Source organism: Manacus candei, unplaced genomic scaffold (genome assembly GCF_025592945.1).
Source record: "Manacus candei isolate 608988 ecotype Guabito, Panama unplaced genomic scaffold, ASM2559294v1 h1tg000076l, whole genome shotgun sequence".
Taxonomy (NCBI): domain Eukaryota; kingdom Metazoa; phylum Chordata; class Aves; order Passeriformes; family Pipridae; genus Manacus; species Manacus candei.
Genome location: NW_026138124.1, coordinates 5,622,855 through 5,645,400, shown reverse-complemented (window position 1 = coordinate 5,645,400; position 22,546 = coordinate 5,622,855). Strand labels below are relative to the sequence as shown.

Genomic DNA, 22,546 nt, shown 5'->3' with positions numbered 1-22,546 from the left:
GGAAAGACAAGCAACTGAAGTAATTGTGAAACAGTAGGATTTCACAAATAAAACAATCAGCATTTATTGTTGTATTACAAAACACTTCATATTTTGGCAATATTTTACAGTTCATTCTTTTCCTTCTTAGGGCCTGTTGAAAAGGTATGGGGGGAAAAAAAGAGGAGAATGTTGAAATTAAGATTAAATTTCAATGTCTTGCTTAAAAAAAAATCCTCCCAAACCACCCCAGTCCCTCCCACCAAAATAAAAATCTAGTTTCACTCAATTCCACTATCCAAAGAGGCCATGGGTGAAGCTGCAGGCAATTTCACTATCAAACGCATCAAGAAGACAAACAAAACATTCACAGTGGTCTTCAGTACGGTCTGTTGCGTTGATCATTTCTGAAATCATTTCTGGAAGGGAAAGAGAAAGTTATAAGCAAATGACAAGTTTTAAGCAAGTAACAAACAGTCCCTTCAGTCAAACATCTCTACGCTGACGTCTGTGCGTTGCTCTGTGTTTAGAGAGCCTCATCCAAACACGCTCACAAAACACACTCAGCTGACAGACTGGGTTATTTTCCTCCGGAAGCTCCTATCTGTAGTTAATATTTTCATAGCAGAGTTGTGCCTGCACACATAAACAACCCTTTTCCCACAGTCCCTCTCTGAGTTGCACAGCCTGTTTGCTCCACAGCCAAGCACCTCTTACCTTCCTCCCATTTTGCCCCCGTAGCCACCTCCCCGATCGCCGCCTCGGCCCCCGCGCCCTCGGTAGCCTCTTTCTCCTCCATAGCCACCCCTGCCACGGAAATCTGGGGCAAAAGGCAAACAGGCACATCAGTCAGGTTTTGCAGAAAGAAGCAGGTGACACGAACGCTTTGAACACTTAAGAGACGTGGCTGTTTTTACACACCTCCTGGAGGACGTGAATCCTCTGGTCTGGGCTCACCACACTGGTTGCAGGAATTCCTGCGAGCGAAGTTCATGTTGCCACAGGACCTGGAACAGACAAGGATTCCCCAGACTGAGCTGTGAAGAAACTCCAGGAGCATACATGAAGCACCCCTGCCCGATTAAAATGACACTTACGGGTTAGGACAAACCCAATCACCATTTTTGGGTTCCCCACTTCTACCCTGGAAGCCCCCACCTCTTCCATATCCACCTCGTGAACCTGCAGACAAAATTATAATCAGAATAAAGGAGGGGAAGTGTCTATGACCTGCACATGAGAAACATTTATTAAGGACTGTCACTGGCTTCAGAACCCAAGTGACAGACTTTTCAGGTGGAAGGAGTGTTTAATGTAAATATATCCCCACTATTTATCATAAATTCTTTTTCAGCAGTAAAGGGAAACTTGATCTGCTTGAATTGGTAATGGGTAAATATAAACCCACTGTGTGCATTAATAAAGTTTCAGAAAGATTTAACAACATATAATGTTAATCACATATGGCCAGACTTAGTCACAGAACAAAAATTTAACAAAAAGCTGTCTGGATTAATGCCAGGATGCCTCTGACATGAGCACAGGGACAACAGTCTTGTTTTCTGCACTACAAAGATGAAGAACTTTTATACAAATTAAAGTTCTTGAAGAATCATTTTTAATCAGGTCTATCTGCCTGATTTAAAAACTAAAATTTGTTGACAGCCACCACCCAAAGCATGATTCCTGGAAAATGGGAATGAATATCCAGTGGACTATTGACAAAACTGTACATGCAGAGAATCAAGGACTCTCTTTAATTAAAGGAGTCAGACATCCAACAGCTGCTCTGAGTCAGTAGCAGTTGAATAATGTACCCTGCTTAATACCAGCTGGAAACATCAGAGTATCTCAAGGCTTTGCTGTAACAAGCAAATGCTCACTGGGAATTTACACCTATGTACATGGCACTGGTACAGCCTCAGCATCACTGTTACACTCTCTCTTTAAAAGCAATGCTGAGACAAGATCTGGAGACTTTCCAGTTCTAAAGGAAAGCATAAATTCTGTGCTGTGCAAAAGAGATTACCGATTTCAGTTTACTTAACTTGGTTCAGTCCTTATTACTCCCTTTCCTGGCAGAATCCCAAAGGCTCATATATTTGATGAATCACTGCTTCAAAGTCAACTTCTCTTTCATAAGTCAATCACAGTTAAAAAGCATTTAACAATGCAAAAACAAGGATTCTACAGATTTTAGTCCCACCTCGGCGTCCTCCACCTCCACCTCCTCTCATGAATTCGGGCCTTCTAGTTGCAAAAGAAACTTTGATAACATTGCCATTGAATTCTTTTCCTGTGGAAGGAGAGAAAGGATCAGTACAGCTCCCAACAACACAGCAGCAAGCCCAGGAGAGCAGAAGTGATTTGCACACAGAGACTGAATACAAAGCTCTTGAGACAGAGGGAGGCTGCAGTAAATCTCTTGGTTTTGAAAGCACTGGTCCAAAGGTGAGATGGTAAACATGAGGTACTTGTTAGGCTCTCCATAAACCCACAGATATTTTAGTTTAAATGAGATCTGAAGGTTGCAATTTAAACAGACATAAGGATGTTTAAAAGATTTCTGGCCATGTTCAAGAATAACTGGTTTGGATATTCAAACTCTGTTTGTAATTCCAAGGCAGGCAACAAGGCTTTTGTATCATTCAACAACCAGCACAAAACTTAACTCCCAAGTGAGTGTATTTTAAAAGTTCATGTTTTTCAGTTTCAATTCTTCATAGACACAACATTTATCACAGAACAAACAGGACTGCACATGTGCCTTATAGAGTCATATTTGCTTTACCCTCCTAAACAAAAGTGAATTTGCATTTTATATAGCAAAATATAACCATCAAGCAGCGTGCCATGCCAGATTTTTTATGCAGTATCGTCTCATACCAGATGTAGAGTACGTCCTTTTGTTTCTACCCAGTATCACTAAAATTCTGTGCACACACAAGGTGACAGGAGCAGGCACTTTTCCCTCACCCCCTCAGGTTAACTACTACCAGAGTGTCACTGTTATTTCCTGCATCAAGTCTGAAGCATTTCACATCAATGTATTTCTGGGATAAGCCCAGAAATTCTAAAAACCCTTGTTCTTCACCGAGTATATACAAAGCACTCAGCACAAATTGCCATAAACATTCCCAAACTCTAAAAATATCAATACTAACACCACAGGGAATCCCTCCAGCTGCTAACACAGATTACAGCTCTGTTGGTCTGTACAAGAAGTGACATGAACACCACCTCTCACACTTTCTGCAGGGATGACTGAGGTACAGCAGCAAACCTCCCCAGTTTCATTACACATTTTTGGTCTAAACCACCAGCTGCTGTTTCACCAAATGAGAGAGAAATTCAGCACACAAAAGATCCCATGAAATACAGGTATTTGTTTAAGAAAAACACACAAAACCCACCAAAAAGACAAAATGAAAAGCCACATAAGCAGCAGCACAGGGTCCCCAATGAGGTTATTGATTTGCTTCTTCCACTGCCTGTTAGATTCATAAATAGCAAAAAGAACAGGTACTCTCACCCACCATCAAACCAGTCAATGGCTGCTTTAGCAGAAGGAGGGTCATCAAAAGATACTGTTGCTTCTCCCTTTGGTTTGCCAGTATCCTTGTCTGTGTAAAGATTTATCATAGGCTTGCCAGTCTTTTTGTTGGTCTGAAAAGAAAGGTTGTACACTTGGCATACACCAGGAGAAACACTGGTAAAGTCAGTTCAGAGCTAACACTAAGTATCTTTAGAAAGAAGATTCTCTTGGAGCTGGCCTGCAGAAACTGAGGGATATAACTGAGTGTTCTCCATGAAGTAATGATGGATGGGCTCAGTGTTAAAAAAAAAAGAGGTCAAGTGCCCAAAATCCCAATTTAGAATTGCAGAAACAGAAGCAGCAGCCTCAGAACACAGAGGCACACATGTGAGGGTGTATGAGGGTGCTACAATGGATAGAGTGTCAGGGTTATAAAGACTAAAGAAGAGACACAAAGCAATCTAAATGTCACTAGGAAAAAGGTGCTAGTGCTGCCAGCCTACAAATGAGCTGTCAGCTGGGAACTCAGATAAAATATTATCTACAACTGCTGGGGAGTGAGAGCGAACTCTGCCTTGAATGATACCAGTACATTTCCAACACACCAGCTCCACAAGTTCTCTTCCTTCTGACCAATGACTTCTCATTTCACATACCTTTATAATACCAATTTGTTTGAAATAGTCTGCCACTTGATCTGTTGAAACATCCTCCCCGAGTCCTTGCACGAAGATGGTGTTGTTATCAGAGTTGTCAGACTCTGAATCTACGGAAAAATAAGCTACATTTACCATGTGTTCCTGTGGTTGCAACAGCAGCAACATTTAAAGCTCAGCTCTGTGCTGCCCAGTAGCAGACCCTTAAATCCCAAAGACATCTTGTGTGAAATAAAGGATGAGCAGGGAGCATAATTTTGAAGTTAGCACCACCAACTTCAAAAAAGGCCCACACAGCACCTTCAGATGCTGCAGTACATCAGAGAACACATTCGGGAGCTGACCAGCTGCCTGCCACACACTCAACTTCTCCACGCAGCTGGACATCCCAACCCATCAGAGCAGTGTGTGTTTTAAATAACATAAGCTTAGCAGAAGTGGGATGGCAGTGAAAGCAGCTGCTTGGCTCAGGCAGATCCAAAGTTCATCAGCAAATTCTTACTTGCTGCCTGAACATCCAAAAATTCCCATGTGCTTTAATAAAATACATTTCTTTCAAGGAAGACATGCTTTAGCTACATTTCTTTTGAGCCACGGGAATTGCAGCCACATCCATCTTTCTAGACATACATTTTAAAAGCAGTGACCTAAGAGCTACAGTCCACTCCCACTCAGTGCTTGTTTTCTTACCAGCATCTGATCTCGGTCCATAATCCCTTTGACCTATGAAATGGATTTGAAAAAAAAAAAAAAAAGAAAGAAAAAAGACTATTTTTAGCAAAGCACTTTCAAGTGACTTTTTTAGCAACAAGAAAATATATAAAGAATGTATGCAATGCATCTAAGATCTAAGACATTAACCAGAGACTTAGAGAATATTTAGATTTAAACGTTCAACAGAAGGTGTCTGTAGGACGTTAACGTGTTCTTTAACTTGCAGCATGTGGCAGTTGCCACACTGATGCTGTGCTGGTGTTTGCTTGCAAATGCTGGTTGTCAGATCACCAAGCAGTTTCCCACTTTTTTTTTTTCTACCTCTAGTACCATTCTAAGAAGCATTTGTAACAAAAATTAAAAAAAAAAAGAAAAGAAAAAAAAAATCCGGTGAACGTCACTGTCTCCACAAATTCTTTCATGCAATTTGACAAAAGTAGGAATCCAGTTTATTGCTACAAGTTTGGCTACTAAAACTCGTGAACACACCAGCCTCACCAAAACTCTATAATGCTTCTACTAGATAGTAACAAGATATTGGTGGCTTTTAGATTTATAAAGAATTTCCACTGAAACATTTTTGGATACTCGGCACTTACCACCGTAATTTTTGAAGCCACCACGGTCACCACCACTGCAGAGGAAAAATTGAAGAAATGATTTCTTCCTTAAGTCTCTACATGCTGAGCCCAAGGCTCAATCTACAGTTAACTGATGACAAGTTGAGAGTTACTGTCTGGCAGCTAAAGCACCATCTCTATGTTCTCCTCACTACCCGCTCACGTTCAAAGATTAAATTACATGAAAGTGAATAATCTCTCAGGGTGCTGCACTGGAGAAGAGAAGCCCTAAGGAGTATTTTAAACCAACCCATCCACATGTTGTTGGTTCAGTACTTTCTCCCATCCCACAAGCCAAAATAACTGCTATTAAAAACTGGGGTTTAAACAAAAACGTTATTTTCGTGAAGGTTAACGGGCTTTAATTGTAGATGTAATTGCTACTTTGGGATAATTAGTACTTTAGTACTTTTCTAGAAGTAAAAAAGAGCTAAAATTAATTAACCTCCATTTTTATGCATTTATATACAGGGGATAAATTAGCAGAATCAGCCATTCTCTGAGCAAGGGGCTGTGGGGACCTACTGTACTACAGCACTTGACATTACAGAGAAGGTGTGTGTATGTGAGCTTCAAAAGCAGAGGCCGTGAAGTTTTATTTCATTCATTCTGAAACCTGTGGCACAAAATGTAGACCAAGTTAAGAGATTACACACATCAATTTTCAAAGGTTAGAAGGGGATTTAAACAGGTTGTTACGCCTCCAATTATGTGCATGAAAATAAACCCTCGCTCTTTTCAATGGAAAGGTTCGTACTTGCAGGATTTTTCACTGCAGCATTTTTAATTGCATCCATGTTATGAACACAATATAATCAATACTCAAAGCCTTCAGGAAAAATACAACCACTGGATTTTTTTAGAAGGTCAATAACTAAATGTCAGAAAGACTATATCATACTGTACAACTGCCTGCTTGTTATCCCTCACGAGGGGGGGTAGAGCTGCCACCTCAAAATTAGGCAGGGTGACCTAATCCTGAGAGCTTTCACACAAGATAAAGGCAGTGTGAGCTCAAATCCTGTTGCAGAGGGATATTCCAGCCTCTGGAGTTGTTGTGCCTCTTCACCAATGCACTTTATGACTAGAAGTCACTCCAGGTTTTAATTCTCTCTGCCCACACAGCACAGTCCAAATACACAAACATCCAGCAAAAGACAATGAAATAAAATTAAGAGAGTAACTTCTTTGGCAAAGTCATGAATGGAAGGTGCTGATACTTAACATCCATGAGATAAAATCTGCCCAAAGTGAGGAACAAAGAAATAAGGTTCCAACAGGTTATTATTAAACCTGGATTAAGAGACATTCTTTGGAGGGTGACTGACGTTCTGTGACAGTACCCAGGTGTTTGTCACGACAGGTTACATTTTTACTGAGACTCTTCTTAAAATAAATTTTTGCTGCAGATTTTAATGCTGTTTTACAGAAAAAATCTGAATGCTAAATTGCAGTGTCATTTACTCATAAGCAATTCACTCTGCTCATTAAAGAGGTAACATGAATGAATTTTATATGCAACATCAATGCTGGTCTTTATTCAAGGCTGGCTGTTTTCAGTGATAAAAACACAATGGTGATCATAAAATTTACTGTAAATACCTTTCTGCCATCTCCAATTCACTTCAGCTAAAAAAAAGAACTTCATTATGACACAACAATTTTTAATAGGAATGCCTGTTCTTCTGGGATTTTAGCTCAGAAATAACAAGAGCAAATAACATCAACCGTGGAAACGTTATCAAAGTTTTCCAACCCCAGAGTACAGTCCCAATTCATCAGGACAGCAATATCCAGAACATGTTTTCTGATGTGAAATTATACAGCAGCAGAGACATAAATTTGAAAACCCCAACAATATAGAAAATAATTTTGTGCCAACAAATGCAGGACCTTACAGGAAGTGAGGATTCTGTAAGATGCTGGGGTAAAAATGTGCACCATGATTCTGTGAAGTGAGAGTTGGAAATGTAAAGGAAGTCTTAGTCCAATGCCCAATTCCTACCTCTGTGCTCCAGTAATTCTGCACCCTGCACTAACAAGTGCAATCCATAATTTTTAATTAGTTTTAATTAATGTCTATAGAAATATGTTTTTGCCCAAGTATGTTTCGGTTCAGTCCCACGTGGCCAACCCCACAAAAATCTGCATCAGTTCACTAACAGGTACCTTTGATGATGGGTTAATGTTTTCCTATATTTTTAAGTCACATTTTATGAGTGATTTATAAAGCTGCACTGTGTTGCCTTCCAGAGATTGCTGGGTAAAGCTACCCAAGATCCCCTGGAATCAGGTAGATATCCTGCACCAAGTGAATTCAAACACAGAAACTGGTTGCAAGTAGCTGATGCCACAATCTCAGATCTACCCCTTCCTGAGACCCAAAATTCAATCTCAGCAGCTGAATTAGTTCCCACATTATTGTCCTAAAACATGTGGAAAATATAACTGCAGTGTTTCACAGCCCATTGCTTCACCAGGCCTGCAGACAGACAAAGAGATGGGTGACCAGATGGACTTTGGAGTTTTAACATTCTGTATCAGAAACATGAACAGGCAGCTGAAACTCAGCGGTGCCACCAACTAAGATAATAAATAAGAGACTGAACTGCAGGCAGCCAGAATATGATGAGGCACCACTCACAGAGACAAAAACCTGCTGCTGTGAAAGAAATGTCCAATGTTCTTTCCTCCTATACTCAGATTCATCATCACCTACTTGACTGTAAATGGAGTTCATCTGGATATTGCTCACTCCAGCTGGGAACAGCTCTTTAAATTAAAGGCACAGGTACATGGGGAGCTCAGCACAACAGATACAAGAAATGCAGTTTTAAAAAGTCATCAGATATTGGCAGAAGTAGCACTAAGAATTCAGGGACCAAATTTCAGCCTCCAACATGTCTCACCAAGTGTGTTGGAGTTACACATAACAGTGTATTTTACAGACAAGAAAGGAATGCTTAGTGCACCAGTAGTCACTGACAGATGGCTTTTTTCTTTTTCCTGCCTATATTTGCCTCTGTTCATGTATTTCCAAAGTCTCTGTAAGCTCAAGCATACCTACTACAAGTCAAAATATTAATTGTGAGCACAAATCACACAGTAAAAACCATTTGCACGGAGCTGCAGTTTATTTATATCCCACTAGTTCCCATTCCTAATAGCTGACACAACAATCAAGCTGCATAGGTAGCTTTTTTTTATAGCACATCAACATAAATCAGTACAAGAGTTAAAAAATAATCTATGCTGAGCAAAGTTAGGATTTCTATGACAAGTCCTAACACAGTGATAAATCCTTTCCAAACTGCATCTGTGCAGTTCACCAACACAGTTTGCACGAGCAAAGAGTCAAAGGCAAAGCTTCTTTCACCTGCTTTGTATTGCTCCTCTTATTTCCCACTTACAGGCTTAACCAGAACAATTCAGTCCCACAACCACAATAAACAATTCATTCCTTATTTTTCAGATGAGGACTGACAAAAAGGTGATTAATCCTACAAGGGGGCTTGGGTGAATTTCATTCTCAAGACCTGCCTTCTAACCAGAAGATGACACTCTTCTACTATGGGTTTGAAAAGGAGAAAATATTTTACTTCTTAGCCACAACACAAATTAGTGAGATCATCAATTTTTCGAGCTTCAAAGCAAATGGGGTGGGAAAATTCTACTAAAATCCCAAAAGATGCAACTCAATAAAAAATTATTCCATCCCTGGAAGTGTTCAAGGTCAGGTTGGACAGGGCCTGGAGCAACCTGGTCTAGTGGAAGGTTCCTTGCCCATGGCAGGGGAGTGGAAGGAGATGATTTTTAAAGTCCCTTCCAACTCAAACCATCCTGGGATTCTGTGATTACAGCAGTGAAAGTATCTGTGTAGACAAGATTTGTAGATTATTTCCTGATGGCTATGGAATTTTCACAATTTAATGTTAAGCATTAAAGTGTGATCAAAGTAAACAACTGAAAATGATGGTTACTGGAGACTGACTTGATATTCCTACACACATATTTTCCCAGGAAATAAATAAAAAAAAATATCTAAGAGAAACACCCCTCTCAAAAAAAACCAAACCTGAACCCCACAATTTCAGAGGACTAAACATCATTTCATACCTTATTACAAGTTATTTTCCCCTTGACTATACAGCTTGTTATTTAATTTGACCCTTCAGACTTTTCTAATAAGCATGTCTGGTAAAATATGTAGGCCAGCAGCAAAATCCTCTGTCATAATTATGCAAAAAGACTGAATAAACACCTATGACACTGTACTTCCAGCAAATTTCCACTACAGATGCTATTAAAGACACCATCACTGAGCAGAAGCAGATAGAATTCCTAATAAATGCCTTCCCACTTTGCTATATTTTCCCCCACCTCTCCATTCACCTCCCCTCTTTTCCTTCTTTTGGCTTCCAAGTCCACTGAAGGACTATGATCTACATGGATGTGTGACCAAAAGTTTTCTCACATTTTGGAAAAACATGGGAAGAGGCTTTATTTTCACAGACATTATTTCATTTTTCTTAATCTTGCAAAGACCCAAGTGTGTTTCCAAGTGACAAAATCCACCAGTGTGTTTTTTGAAGCTCACATTCATTCCTCTTGTTGGAAAGGGCTCAGCTATAAATGGATTTTTTAAAAATCCAGGTTTTCTCACAGGAATATGGAAAACCCTCATCCACACAGAAAATCTAATTTAAGAAAAAGAAGTTCAGTTTTAACTGAAAATCAACTTAGAAATTATTTTGCTAGTTAAGTTTATATTATATAAGGTACTACATACTACAGAATTTTGTATTATATATATTTATGTTTATTTATATAGTTTTTATGTTTATTATAAAAATTATGATAGAAAAATTAGGCATTAAGTTCATATTATATAAAACCCCAGCAAACATAAAATAACTATTGATATGCTCTTGTCATTGTGCTATCACACCTATTTAGGAGAGGTAGGGCCCACCTACATCACTAAAACCAAACCATGAAGTACAATTGGGGAGCAGCAGGCGAATTTCAAATATGGTTTAAAAATACAGTGTTTTTAAAAGTACTGGATTATTTAAATTAGATCAGTTCCAACATACAGCACTGTATAATTATAGTGGATTTTATCTGGAGTTTAGCAATAACCCAGAGCTGTGCAGCCCTTTGAAGGGCTGACAAGCAACACCTCAAAGCTCACTTGAAGCTTCAACACATTCTTGCCCTGCACCAGTGAACACTCTGCACCCTCAAACATTTCAGAGGCACTTAAAGGGGAGCCAGCTGGGAGAGTTTATTAATAAATTATATGTCCTATGGCCTAATTCAATAGGCTTTAAAGCAAAGGTCCCAGTCTCAGACCTTTCCATGAAATCATCTGCAAGCACAAAATTAAGTATGTGCATAAATTTTCTTGACAGGGCCCGAGGCAATTGATAAAGGGGTGACAGCATTGTTAGTATTTCAAATCTACCCAAAATAAACGTGTTTAGACTGACAGATAAATCAATAATAAAAAATGTGTTTTAATAATCCACAGAAGTATAAAATAGAAGTTCAGAACTGCAAAACCAGCAAAGAACGAGTAACGTTACTACTAAATTATTCCTATTACTGCAAAGTCAAAATACTTCCCTGCTAAAATGTGAGCTACCTTAGCTATGAATTTATCAAACTTTCTTGATCCCTGGCTGTTGGTTTTCTTGCCATTGAAAACAAGGGATGGGCTGGGGCAGTTTTTGTGTTGCAACTCATGCAAACAAAACGTGTCAGAACAATCAAATGCTTGGTCTCAATCTATCTGAACCTAAGAGCTCTTCCTATGCAAAATGCATTTCTGTGCAGTGCAGAAAGGTTTTTATTTTAGAAACCTTCCATTTTTGGAAATAAAAAATCTGAATCACTTTAGGCACAGACATACAGTAAACAGAAATTAAAAGCAGCTAAAGCGTAAGAAACAAGGGTAAGGAAACTGCAGGCACTGGAAGGAGATCACTTACCTATATCCAGACATATGACCTCTTCCATCCATGTCATATCCCCCTCTACCTCCTCCCTGTGACCCGCCATATCCTCTATTATCTTCTCCATACCTACTCTTTTCACGTCGATCATCTGGAACAACGAGGAAAACAAAGCACGAGTAAATTGGGTGCAAACTGCAGTGCTTGAAAACTCACACCCTTCAGTTCCCACCCCTCTCCATTTAAATCTGAAAAAAGTATCAACTCCTAAATCTCTCTTACATCATCTGTGTCACAAAGTAACTGGAAAAAAAAAAAAACCAAAAGGAACTTTGCTCCCTTATCTCCCTTGACTTCCAGGGTCACAAGGTATATTAGAATGTAAGCACTCTGTAATTACACTTCATTTTCCAAACATTAAACACATACTGTCTAAAATATACTTTTCATCTGACTTCCATACAGCCTTCCCAGTTTGCAAAAGACATCAGTGAAGACAGAACAAGGATAAATAGAGTGGGTTGTGCTGCTGGTGTGAAGTTACTGCAAAAAAAAAGGCTTCATCTTAAAGCTTCTTCTATCTCAGAATTCACCTACACAGCATAAAGCTGGAATGTGAAGTGCAAAAGCTCTTCATGACTGATCAAGACATGTCACCCTCATGCAGGAAGAAGGTTCAAAATAGCTTGGGAAGAAAATTCCATCTAGAATTTGCAGAACACAGGGATTCTGCAAGGCTGCCTCTAACACAAGCAAATGCAACCATTTGGGGGCCCCAAAAGTGTTTCACCCCTGCATAATGCTTTGAAAGTCTTAACAAATAAAACATCCCCCGAGAGTATAAATAGAAGAGCTTTAACTATTCACCAAATAACTGCCTGTGGAAGGAAATCCAACTATTTCACAGCGTCTCCGCTCAGTTTTATTAGCCAATACTGAATTCAACCTGTGAATTTTACCTTGGCTGTTGTGGCTATAGCTTCCCTTCTGAGACTGGTAGGATTGCTGAGAGTGGCCATATGAGCTTTGGTGCTGGTTATAGCCTGACTTTTGGTCATATGAGCTCTGGTGGCCATAGCCCGACTGCTGGTCATAGGAGCCCTGGTGGCCGTAGCCCGACTGCTGGTCATATGAGCTTGACTGCTGGTCGTAAGAGTCTTGGTTCTGTCCATAGCTTGACTGCTGGTCATAAGAGCTTTGGTGCTGACCATAGTTTGACTTTTGTTCATAAGAGCCTCTTCCACTTAAAACAAACAGAATTTGAATTAATAGCTAAATGTTCACAGAACAAGAGAGCAACGTAAGGGTTGAAAATTCATGGCATTGCTACAATTTCCTGGTCACAGTCACCTCATTGCTGGCATATGGATGTGAAAATACTCTGTTTCATCTCTGTTGGGATGTATCTGGCTTCCTCAGTTTCCACTGTAAAGGTAACTTAAGAGCATCCCTCCTTTCACATATCCCAGTACAACACTTGCTTTCTCCCCTCTCCCAGTACCATAAATGGCTGATGGAGAGCCCGTGACCTGCTAAACACCAAATCCTTCTCTGTGGAACTGCAGGGCAGAGCCTCAGTGCTCAGCTCATGTTGTACTGTACAGCTGAGACTTGCTGCCTAAAATCCCCCAAATCCCCAATTTTGCTTTCAGTGAATTGCAACCTCTCTTCTTCTGGGCATTTTACCATCTGTCAAGAGCTTTTCTAACTCCTGTGATGGTCTCTAACACACTTGCAAGTTCTTCTCAGTTTAGTGCCATCTCCACCCCACCAATCTTCATCAGGAACACGGACCAGTAGCACATCCAGGATATTTCCAACACAGTGCAGCTCTACATTCCACGAGGGAGTCATAAATCTTCTCTGACTAATAACTTTAGAGCAACCACAAGGGAATCTCACCTACACCACGCTTCCCTAGGCTACTTCAGCTTCCAAAGCAGAAACAGAAATATTCTGAAAATCCAGATTTATGGGAGAACAGTTCCATCTAGGTTACCCTTTCACAGGAAGACATAATATGGATTTATGAGAAATAAATTGCATCCAGGGAACACTGGCTGTTACTCATTCCTTTGTTTTCCCTCAGGTACTTAGTTATGCCTTAACTGTCTGATTTTTTCAGTAACTGAAAATAAATCTCTGAGCTCTGCCATCCTTTCTTCTCTTCCTCCTCCCTGCTTCCATCCTTTTTCAAAAGATGAGGCACTAGATATGTCCCGCTCCAGTCTTTGGGTAATATTACTTGCTAGTCAAAAATATCTCAGAAAAAAAAAATAAAAAAATTCCAGAGCCTACAGAAAGTTTCCACCAGCTTTTCAAAGCATTTTAAGATCCAGTCCATTGGGTCCAACCAATCTCAAAATATCCCACCTGTGTAAATACCATCTAATCTGCTCTCTCCCAGTCCTAACCTAGATCTCATCTTCAACCTTGCTAATCCCAGTGGTAAACAGCTTGTGAAGATTTTTATTAATGTCTTCACTTCAAAAAGGTCAGCTCTGCTTCAGCCTTTGCACCATCCCCAATGAAGGAAGCATCACTGACAGCATCCACCATTTGCTGCTTTCCCCCTTCACATGTGACAGCTACAATTTTGTGTCCACCCTCTTGTAAGCTGCTACCATTTAATTTCTCAGTTTCTCCTTATTTGTTACAACCACACATCAAAAAGTTTCCCTCCATTGTCTTTTCTTCATTTTCTCCATCATGAACAGCTTGTTGGAGAATCTACATGCTGCATTTTTTTTTCCAGTGCACATCTACAGAGTTAAAAACCACATTATTACCTCTGCAGAGCTCTAATAAATGCTCAGAAAATAAAGCAAAGCAAAACTTAACCATATTCCTGCCTTTGTTAGGGAAAAAAGACATCCTGAGTGACAGCACCTACTGCTGGCAAATTAAGACTTTGCTTTTTTTATATTAAAATGTTTTGTAATAATAACTACAAAACCAGAAACCAAGTACAGGTTTGCTCAAGTCCAGATTGTTTTATCACCTTGTAAAAAACTACAAAAATACTTGAACCTTGGACACAAGAATGAGGTTGAGAACATGACAGTGTATTTTAATGAGGTCATATGATCCTCATAAAGCTCCAGGACGAGCAGTAACCTCAGGGTGTACACACAAAGCTTGTAAATTAGACAATGAAGGTATTCTAGCACTAAGTGGCCTTTTCAGTCATTATGGGAAGTTAGGTTGTGTTTTCCAACACACTCTCAAAGTTGTATCCTTAATCCTCCTGAAACTGAATCAAACACAACCAGCACTTAACAAGTCAAACACACCTGCAACAGCACAGCTCTGGATCAGAGTGCAGAGTTTGCAGGAGCACACTGAAGTTATTGATGAGGATGTAAAACCACAATGTTTTCAGAATTCTACTCAGCTGGCAAAACAAAAGTTAATTCTTACATTACATTTTTGAATCCTTTATTCTTCCTCCATCAAGAAAAGGCATTCTGAGCCAGATAAGTAGCCTGCAATCTGAGAACAGCTACGAGTTTCCTTGCTAACAGCTTATTTGAAGTTAATAAAAGAGCACTGGAAGTTTAAGCAGAAGAATGTGATTGGAAAGGTATTTGTTACGTCTTTTTCCTAATCAAAATACTCCTCAAAGTCTACTCTTCATTGCAACCACTATCCAAAGACTTTCCAAAGTGTATGTCCTCATACAGCTGGACTCAAAACAACTGCATCCATCCTTACATAAAGAAATATTCTTCCTGTACCCCCTCATCTTTCAGGCATTAAAAATGTCTTAAGAATGTGGATTTTCAAATATTTGCCTTTTTTAGACATGACACCAGGAAATTTGCTATAGCTCTAGTTAAGAATGTACAACTGCTAGACGTTATTTTAAATACACACTGGTAAACTCTGCTTCCTTACCCTCTAGATGACCCTTTCTGCTGGCCCTGGCTGCCATAAGACTGCTGGTTGTATGAGCTCTGATTCTGATTTTCGTAACTGGATTCATCATCGTATCCCTGGGAATCTTGTCCATAACCTGGAAATCGAGGAAGAAAATTTTTAGTCAATATTCACCTTTTAATTCCTGCCAATGAATGTAACAAGCTAGCCAAACCTGATTGATTTTGTCCATAGTTCCCATGATAGCTTCCATAGTTCTGTCCATAGGAGGAATTGTCTCCACTCTGCCCATAACCAGAATATCCCTGTAATTTCAAGAATGTACTCAAATAAGTGTAACTTCCACAGCAGGTAATTACAGTTTTCCTTGGCCAGACACAACTGCAAACATCAAGCACAGCTGGGAATGGAATTCTTCCTGGCCCAGGAACAATTATTTTCACCCAAGGAACATCTGCTTTGAAAGACATGATGGTTTTTTTCAACATACCTGTCCTTGTCCATAATTCTGGCTGCTCTGATTGCCATAGGACGAGTAGCTGTAAGAGAAAAATGCTTTTAGGAAATGCTTACAGTGCCCTTCATACAGATTGGAAAGTAAAGGTATTTTTGGTGTCATTTTAAGTTTCTCTTCATTCCAAAATAGGTGTTTAATCCGAGTACTGCAGTTGCAGGCACTTTAGAACCACATCAGTGAACTAATTGTTTCCACAATTAGTCCTTGACTGTCAGAAGCCAGAAGAGCTTATTTTAATTTCTGCTGCATTTCAAGCATAAATTTAAACTACATGAAAGCTGGGTTTACTGTAGTTTGACAGATTCTTCAGAATCCCAGAAAACTTTATATAAAACAAAAGGCCTTTACATTTTCAGGACATTCTTACAGAGTCAATTTTATTTTAATTACGGTCTGTTTGGTATTTGTTGAACTATCCAAGAATAACACCACCATCAAAACCCACTCTAGTTTTATATTATACTTACTCATTATTCTGCCACTTCAAGCCTTCAGGAACTGACAGAAGAACCATGTGCTGAAACTCATCATGCTCAGACACAGATCCAAACTCAGGCAGTGCTACATGCACAGAACCTTGTGATTTTCATTAGCACACTCAGCATTAGCTGTGATTTTCACACTTCCATAAAAACACTTGTTTCCCTGATTAAAATACACCCCCAAATTGCAGCTTTGGGCCTTATAATAAATATAATAACCTTTGACTAAAATCTTAGTGAACAGCTTAAGGCAGTCACATGAAAAATATTTCCCTATATTCATATTTCAAAAGATCTATTACGAGATGGCATTCCAATTTACATCTGATTATTGTCCTCTCTTCAGGAATACAGACTGCTTTTTCTTGTTTTATAAGACATCTTGATAAAGGTTCAGCTGCAAGCTTTCTGCACCCATAACTCCAAAAGCATATCAACGCTCTATCATGCCTGAAGATTCAATCATCATGTTGGGAATATTAAATGGGTCTTTTATTTTGCTGGTGTATTTGCTAACAGTAAAAAAACCCAACCCCACACATACCTCTGTTGGCCCCCAGACTGACTGTAACTTCCAGAATCTAGAAAAAGAAACAAGTCATATTGAGAATTTCCATTTAACGTTTCAGTCCTTTATTTAGTACAGGAGGAAAAAAGGTTGGGGAGAGGTACAAAGGTTCAATGCAACTACTTTCCCTACAGAGTTAGACAGCTTCCTCTTTATTAAGAGAAAATGTTAAGACTGGGATGATAGGAGCACAGAGTGTGGGGGACAAGACACAGCTACAGCCACTTAGAACTGTCCTTTTTGAAAGACCTGAATTCCATTTTTAAGGCACCTCTTCAAATATCTGGGACTGCACAACCCCTCTAATGGTTACAGAATATGGTGCCATCATCAACGGGCAGAATGCAGCAGCTTAATTAAGCAAGCAAAGCTAAGTAGGTTAGTCTGCTGAACACCTTTTGAAGATGCCCTAAGAAAGCTCTGCCCAGCAAAAGGGCACAGGCACGGGCAGGATGGGGAGAAATCAGGGATGGAGGAGCCGTGACAATTCCCTTTGCTCCCACTGCAAAAGGGAAAACGCTGCTGAGAGCCCAGCAGCACGTGACAGAGGCAGCCACACAGAACACACACACATGGCTCCAGCAGAATTCCCACTGTCAGGAGCAGGCTCCAGCTCTCCAGAGGCACCTCACGGCCCCTGCTGTGGGACCTCTGCACTGCACGGGCTCTCTGTCACTCTGGATAACAGTCCTGCAATTTTTCTGTTCCTTTCAAACCACTTAATGAATTTACATAAACACTGTGGGGCCGTGGTCTAATAAAAACTATCAGGAACTTCTCTGTTTTCATCCCTAATTTCAGTCTTTCCTCCACGTTCTCTCTCCAAGCTCTACACCCCGAACTGCCTAAAAAGCTGACACTGAGAATTAATTACAATGCAGGGTAAATGTCATAAATGACTATAATCATTTTCCAATCAAAGCACTCATCAAATTGCTGAATCTGCTCATTATCCCTCCCTCAGCAGGTAATAAATCCAAGCCTGCCAGTGCTTACACTTAAACACAGGTCTGATGAGGGCATCACTGGAGGTGAGGATGTGAGGTGAGGGTATCAACTGAGCTATTCAGACACCAAGCAGCATTTTTAGTGGTAAAGTATCTCCTCAGAGCAACACAAAGTATCAAATTTCGTATTCTGTAACAGAAACATTTACCAAAAGCTGAGATGAAATAATGTTTCGTTTCACACCTCCCATAAAGCAGTTTTACTCAAATGTGAAATATTCTCCTCCTTTTGCACTGCTACACAAATATTTCGTTGCTTTTTCATACTGAAAGGCAATTAAAACCCCAGTGTAGATGTGCAATTCAAATTTATTGTTCTAATGACAGTAAGGTAAAATTTTTACAGTTTCAATTTAAATGATCACAAAGATTGCTGTTAAATAGGTGACCACATTTTGAAGCAGGCTTATGGTTTAATTCTAAAATTTATATGCCATTAATGCTGCTAATTGAAGAAAAGAATATTAATGGTTGTATCAGAAAGAATTCTTGAGTGAGGATGTAACCAGCTATAGACTAAAGGACTACATTTAATCTCCTGAGCTTCTCCCTAACAAACTTCTGCCAAACCAAAACACTTTGGGAAAAGTCTGAGAGCAACCAGATAAGGAGCCTGCAAAATATGAAAACACAGAATCAGAGGAATTTCCTTTATTTATACATTTTTCTACATCCTCTGTTGGACCTCTCACAGATTTCTGATCAATTTATTTTCGTGGGCTCAAGGGGGACAAGAGTCTGTAAATATTTTTTGAAATAAGCTTATTCTGGAAATTCCTGGATACACGTTTCTACTGAATGTTTAAAAAGCTTGTGGACAAATTTCCTGTGGATGAAGCAGGGCATAGGAGACTAATCACCTTGCAAGGCTCAGGGGGTGTATTCCTCTTAGAAGAATCTGCTGTGTACATTTGAAAACTAAGGTTCTTATATGATGTAATTTATACAAAGAAGCAGAATTGCTTTTCAATATTCTCACCAGAAAAAGAACCTCATGTTTGAACATCAGAGCTAAAAATAGAGGAGACAGGTGACTTGACTGGTCAGTAGCTGAGGCACGGAGAGAAAGTGGGTTTAGTTTACTGCCAAGCTTTACTCATTTAGTAGAAAAATCATTATTTGGACTCATTTTAGTAGCTTTGGACACATTTACTTTCCACGGTAAACAACTGCTCCTTGGCGTAAAGGATTCCTTTAACACACTTTGCTCTGTTTGTATCGTCTATCACTCACACATGCAACCTGAGACAACACAAAAACGGCTCGACCCTAACAAAACATGGCTCGCTCCACAAAGCATACACGGCCTTGGAATTCCTCCTCCCACTCTGGGATACACTGCTATCCACGGCTTGCCAGGGGCAGCGCTGCTGGGGAGACCCAAACATCCAACCTCAAAGGGGATGAGGAAAGAGCACCAGAACATGCTCGCAGAGGCCCCAGGAGAAGCTGGGCTGTGTCAGGTCACCTGGGAGAGCAGATCCTGCCTCTGTGCTCAACTAAATCCTCTGCTGGAAAACAATCAGCCCAGTTTTTAAGCCCAGAGAAGGGGGATGTGAAGCCCCGACTTTGCTCTGCTGGCACCCCCCGGGTGTGAAAAGCAGCTACTGGGACACAAAGGCTGGTCCCTGCAGTGGGAAAGGGAGAGCATGTCCCATGAAAGGGGGGCACGACCCGATGGGGGGGGTTGCCTCCATTCCATGGGGGTTCTGATCCAAAGGGGAGCACATAAACCAGGCTGTGGGGAGTGGCAGGACCCAAAATGGGGTTCACATCTCACACGGGATGAGGGGGGAACGCAACCCAAATCGGGGGTCCACACAATGGAACAGCCATGACCCAAAAAGGGGGCATTTATATATGGCAGGGTACACGACCCAAAGGGGGGTCCACATCTCACACTGGGACAGAGTGGGGTGGGAACTGCAAGCTGGGGTTCACACGGGGGAAGGACCATGACCCACGAGGGGGGGGCCTTACATCGCACACCAGGGGGGTACACGAGCCAAAACAGCCTGCAGTGGGGAGCATGAACCAAAATGGGGTCTGCATCTCACACCGTGGGGAGCACGGGGGGAACACAACCCCAAGCAGGGGGGTCCACACCAGGGAAGGATGACGAGCCCAAAGGGGGGCATTTAACATTTCGCACCCAAACAGGGGAGCCTACACTGGGGGGCACAAACCGAAACGGGGTCGGCACCTCACAGTTGAGGGGGTACAAAGCCCCAAGTGGGGGGCTTAAACTGGGGGGCACGAACCACAACGGGGTCTACGCCTCACACCGGGGGGGGGGCTGTGGCACAGGCCAAAACGGGGGGCTCACGCTAGCAGAGGAGGGGGCCTAGACCGAAAAGGGGGGCTCATCCCACGCAGCCCCCGAGCCGAGGACCCCAAGGGGACTCTGCCCCCTCGACCCCCCCCCCCAGTTACGACACGGGGGGCGCGCGCCTGGCCACGCCCCCCACGGTGAAGGGGGCGTGGCCTGCGCGGCTCGCGCAGCGGGGGCTCCCCGGGGAGGGGGCGTGGCCTCTGCCGAAGGGGGCGTGCCCACGGGGCCACCGGCGGGGGGGGCGTGGCTCCCCTCCCCCTCCCCGAGCCTGGGGGAAAGGGGGGCGTGAGGCGAAAGCGACCGCGTCCGTCCCCCCCCATCGCCCCCTCACATATAACATGGCCGCGGGCCTTTCCCACCTGCGCCACATGGCCGCTGGCTTTCCCGCCCTCCCACCGCGCCCGCAAGCGGACCCGCCGCGCCGCCGGTGCGAGGCTGAGGGCCCGGCGGGGGAGGGGGGGGGGCTGTCGGCACCTACCCGAAGCCATGGCGGCGGCGCTGAGGGGGCGGCGGGAGCGGAGGGAGCGCAGGGACCGACCCGCCCGCCGCGCCGGCCGCGCGCACACTGAGGCACCCGCAGCTCGCGCGGACTGCGGGGCCCGCCGGCCAATCGGCGCGCGCGGCGCCTACCACTCGCCTCGCGGCCGAGGGGGATGGGGAGGGACGGGGACGAGAAGGGCCGTACCAAAGTACGGCGGGCGGGGGGGTGTGTGTGTGTGTGTGTGTGTGTGTGTGTGATGTGTGTGTGTGTTTGAGGGCTGTGCGCGCCCACCGGCAATCGCGGAAAAGGATTGAATTAGTTTAATTAATACATGGTCAGGGTGCTCACGGGGACATAATGGGGCTGTACGCCCCGGCTTTTCGCCCCTCCCTGGCCTTCCACCCCGCGGTTCCCTCGCAGCGCCCCGGTTGTGCATCGTCGTTTGTGGCAGATGCTGAATGGAGTTTAAAGAAAACATCCGAAATCTGGGTTCTAAAGGAAGGGGAAAAATAGTTTGGCAGGGTTTCTGGCTATCTTAGAAAAAGCAAATATCAGCTTGGAGAATGGTCTAAAGAAACGGGTCATGAGCTTGAGAGCCTCTTCTATGGAACGTGAAGGTTTGCTTCAGAGAGGAGGAGTGATGAACTGAGAAGACAGCAAAAGTGACGCTGATTGTTTAATCTTATTATTTTTACAAGTCGTATTTCTTGTTTCAGATCAAGCTGCCTTCTTGTGGGAGTTGGGAAGTTAGCAGTTGCACCTTTCTGTCTAGGGACAGTGTGCACGTGAATCAGCTAGGGAACAGCGAGGTTTTACCCTGTTTTTATTTCCAAAGGCAGTGAGGAGCCCTCTCTGATTTCAGCTGAATGTTTTGAGCAGATTTGCAGAGAAGTTGGGCTGTTTCTTCCCCCCTGGGCGTAGCAGCAGGAGGCAAATCCCACTGCCACAGCCAAAAATAAGTTTCTGCAAAACAGGCAGTGACTGGAATGATTAATTAAAAAAAAAAAAAAAAAGGAGAGGGGGAGTTGAGCTCCCTGCCTGTCTTTTGGTTTCTACTTGAGAAACTTCATCTCCTCCAGCCACAACGTTTTGTCCTGTGCCATAAGCCTTCCTGTGACAACCTGGGACCTCACAAAGGCTGCCCGTGCAATGTTGGGATTAGGGCAGATCCCAAACAATGCTCCATAGCCAGGGGAGGTGGAGGGATCTTTTGCTCTAGGAGAGCCTCTCAGCGTTTGTGCATTCCTCACGGACTGAAGGATTGTCATAAATGGAAACTGGAATTAGTTGAGAGTTACAGGCTCATGTGTCTGTCTGTCTGCTGATAGATCTGTGCTGTGCTCTCCTGTGGCTCCCAGTCAAAAACTTTGAAGCTGGGATATGGAAAAGACATCAGCCCTTCAACCCTCTGCTCTTCCCCCTCAGCTGGAAAACAGCAGAGTTCACAGAGTCACTGGGGTTGGAAGGGACCTCTGGAGAACATCCAGTCCAAGCCCCCTGCCAAGGCAGGGTCATCCAGAGCAGGTGACATAGGAACGTGTCCAGGTGGGATGCATGGTGTCAACAGATTTTCTCCTTTTGTGCAAATATAGTCTTTTTCTACTACAATATCCACAGCTCCATCCCCAAATCTCTTCCAACTACAAACTCAAGAACAGATAGAATTATTGTGGTCAGTGCTAACCATGTGTGTAAAGCAAGCCATGACCACAGTGAAGGACTTCCCTTGAAGGGATCAGATTAAGTTCTCCCTACTCCACCATCTCCCTGTGACACCTGCAAGAACTTCGGTATCTTCATTTATAACCTGCCAATTCCT

The 22,546-nt window shown here is 42.4% G+C and overlaps 1 protein-coding gene across 2 annotated transcripts; it reads right to left on the bottom strand.

Moving 5' to 3' along the window:
• Positions 1 to 39: 39 nt before the first annotated feature.
• Positions 40 to 20,851, bottom strand: TAF15 (TATA-box binding protein associated factor 15). Of its 2 annotated transcripts, XM_051809230.1 has the most exons (16): positions 20,725 to 20,851; positions 16,884 to 16,920; positions 15,831 to 15,879; positions 15,555 to 15,645; positions 15,359 to 15,476; positions 12,421 to 12,704; positions 11,498 to 11,612; positions 5,484 to 5,518; positions 4,861 to 4,893; positions 4,171 to 4,280; positions 3,516 to 3,645; positions 2,186 to 2,275; positions 1,077 to 1,161; positions 901 to 986; positions 697 to 799; positions 40 to 398 (listed from the first exon to the last, which is right to left on the bottom strand). In XM_051809230.1, the coding sequence occupies exons 1-16, from the start codon at positions 20,732 to 20,734 to the stop codon at positions 359 to 361; spliced, it is 1,416 nt and encodes a 471-aa protein (XP_051665190.1). In that variant the 5' UTR covers positions 20,735 to 20,851; the 3' UTR covers positions 40 to 358. The 2 variants fall into 2 exon arrangements, with proteins under 2 accessions (XP_051665190.1, XP_051665191.1); XM_051809231.1 differs by lacking the exons at positions 5,484 to 5,518; positions 16,884 to 16,920; positions 20,725 to 20,851 and having other exon boundaries at positions 15,359 to 15,645; positions 15,831 to 15,884.
• Positions 20,852 to 22,546: the final 1,695 nt, after the last annotated feature.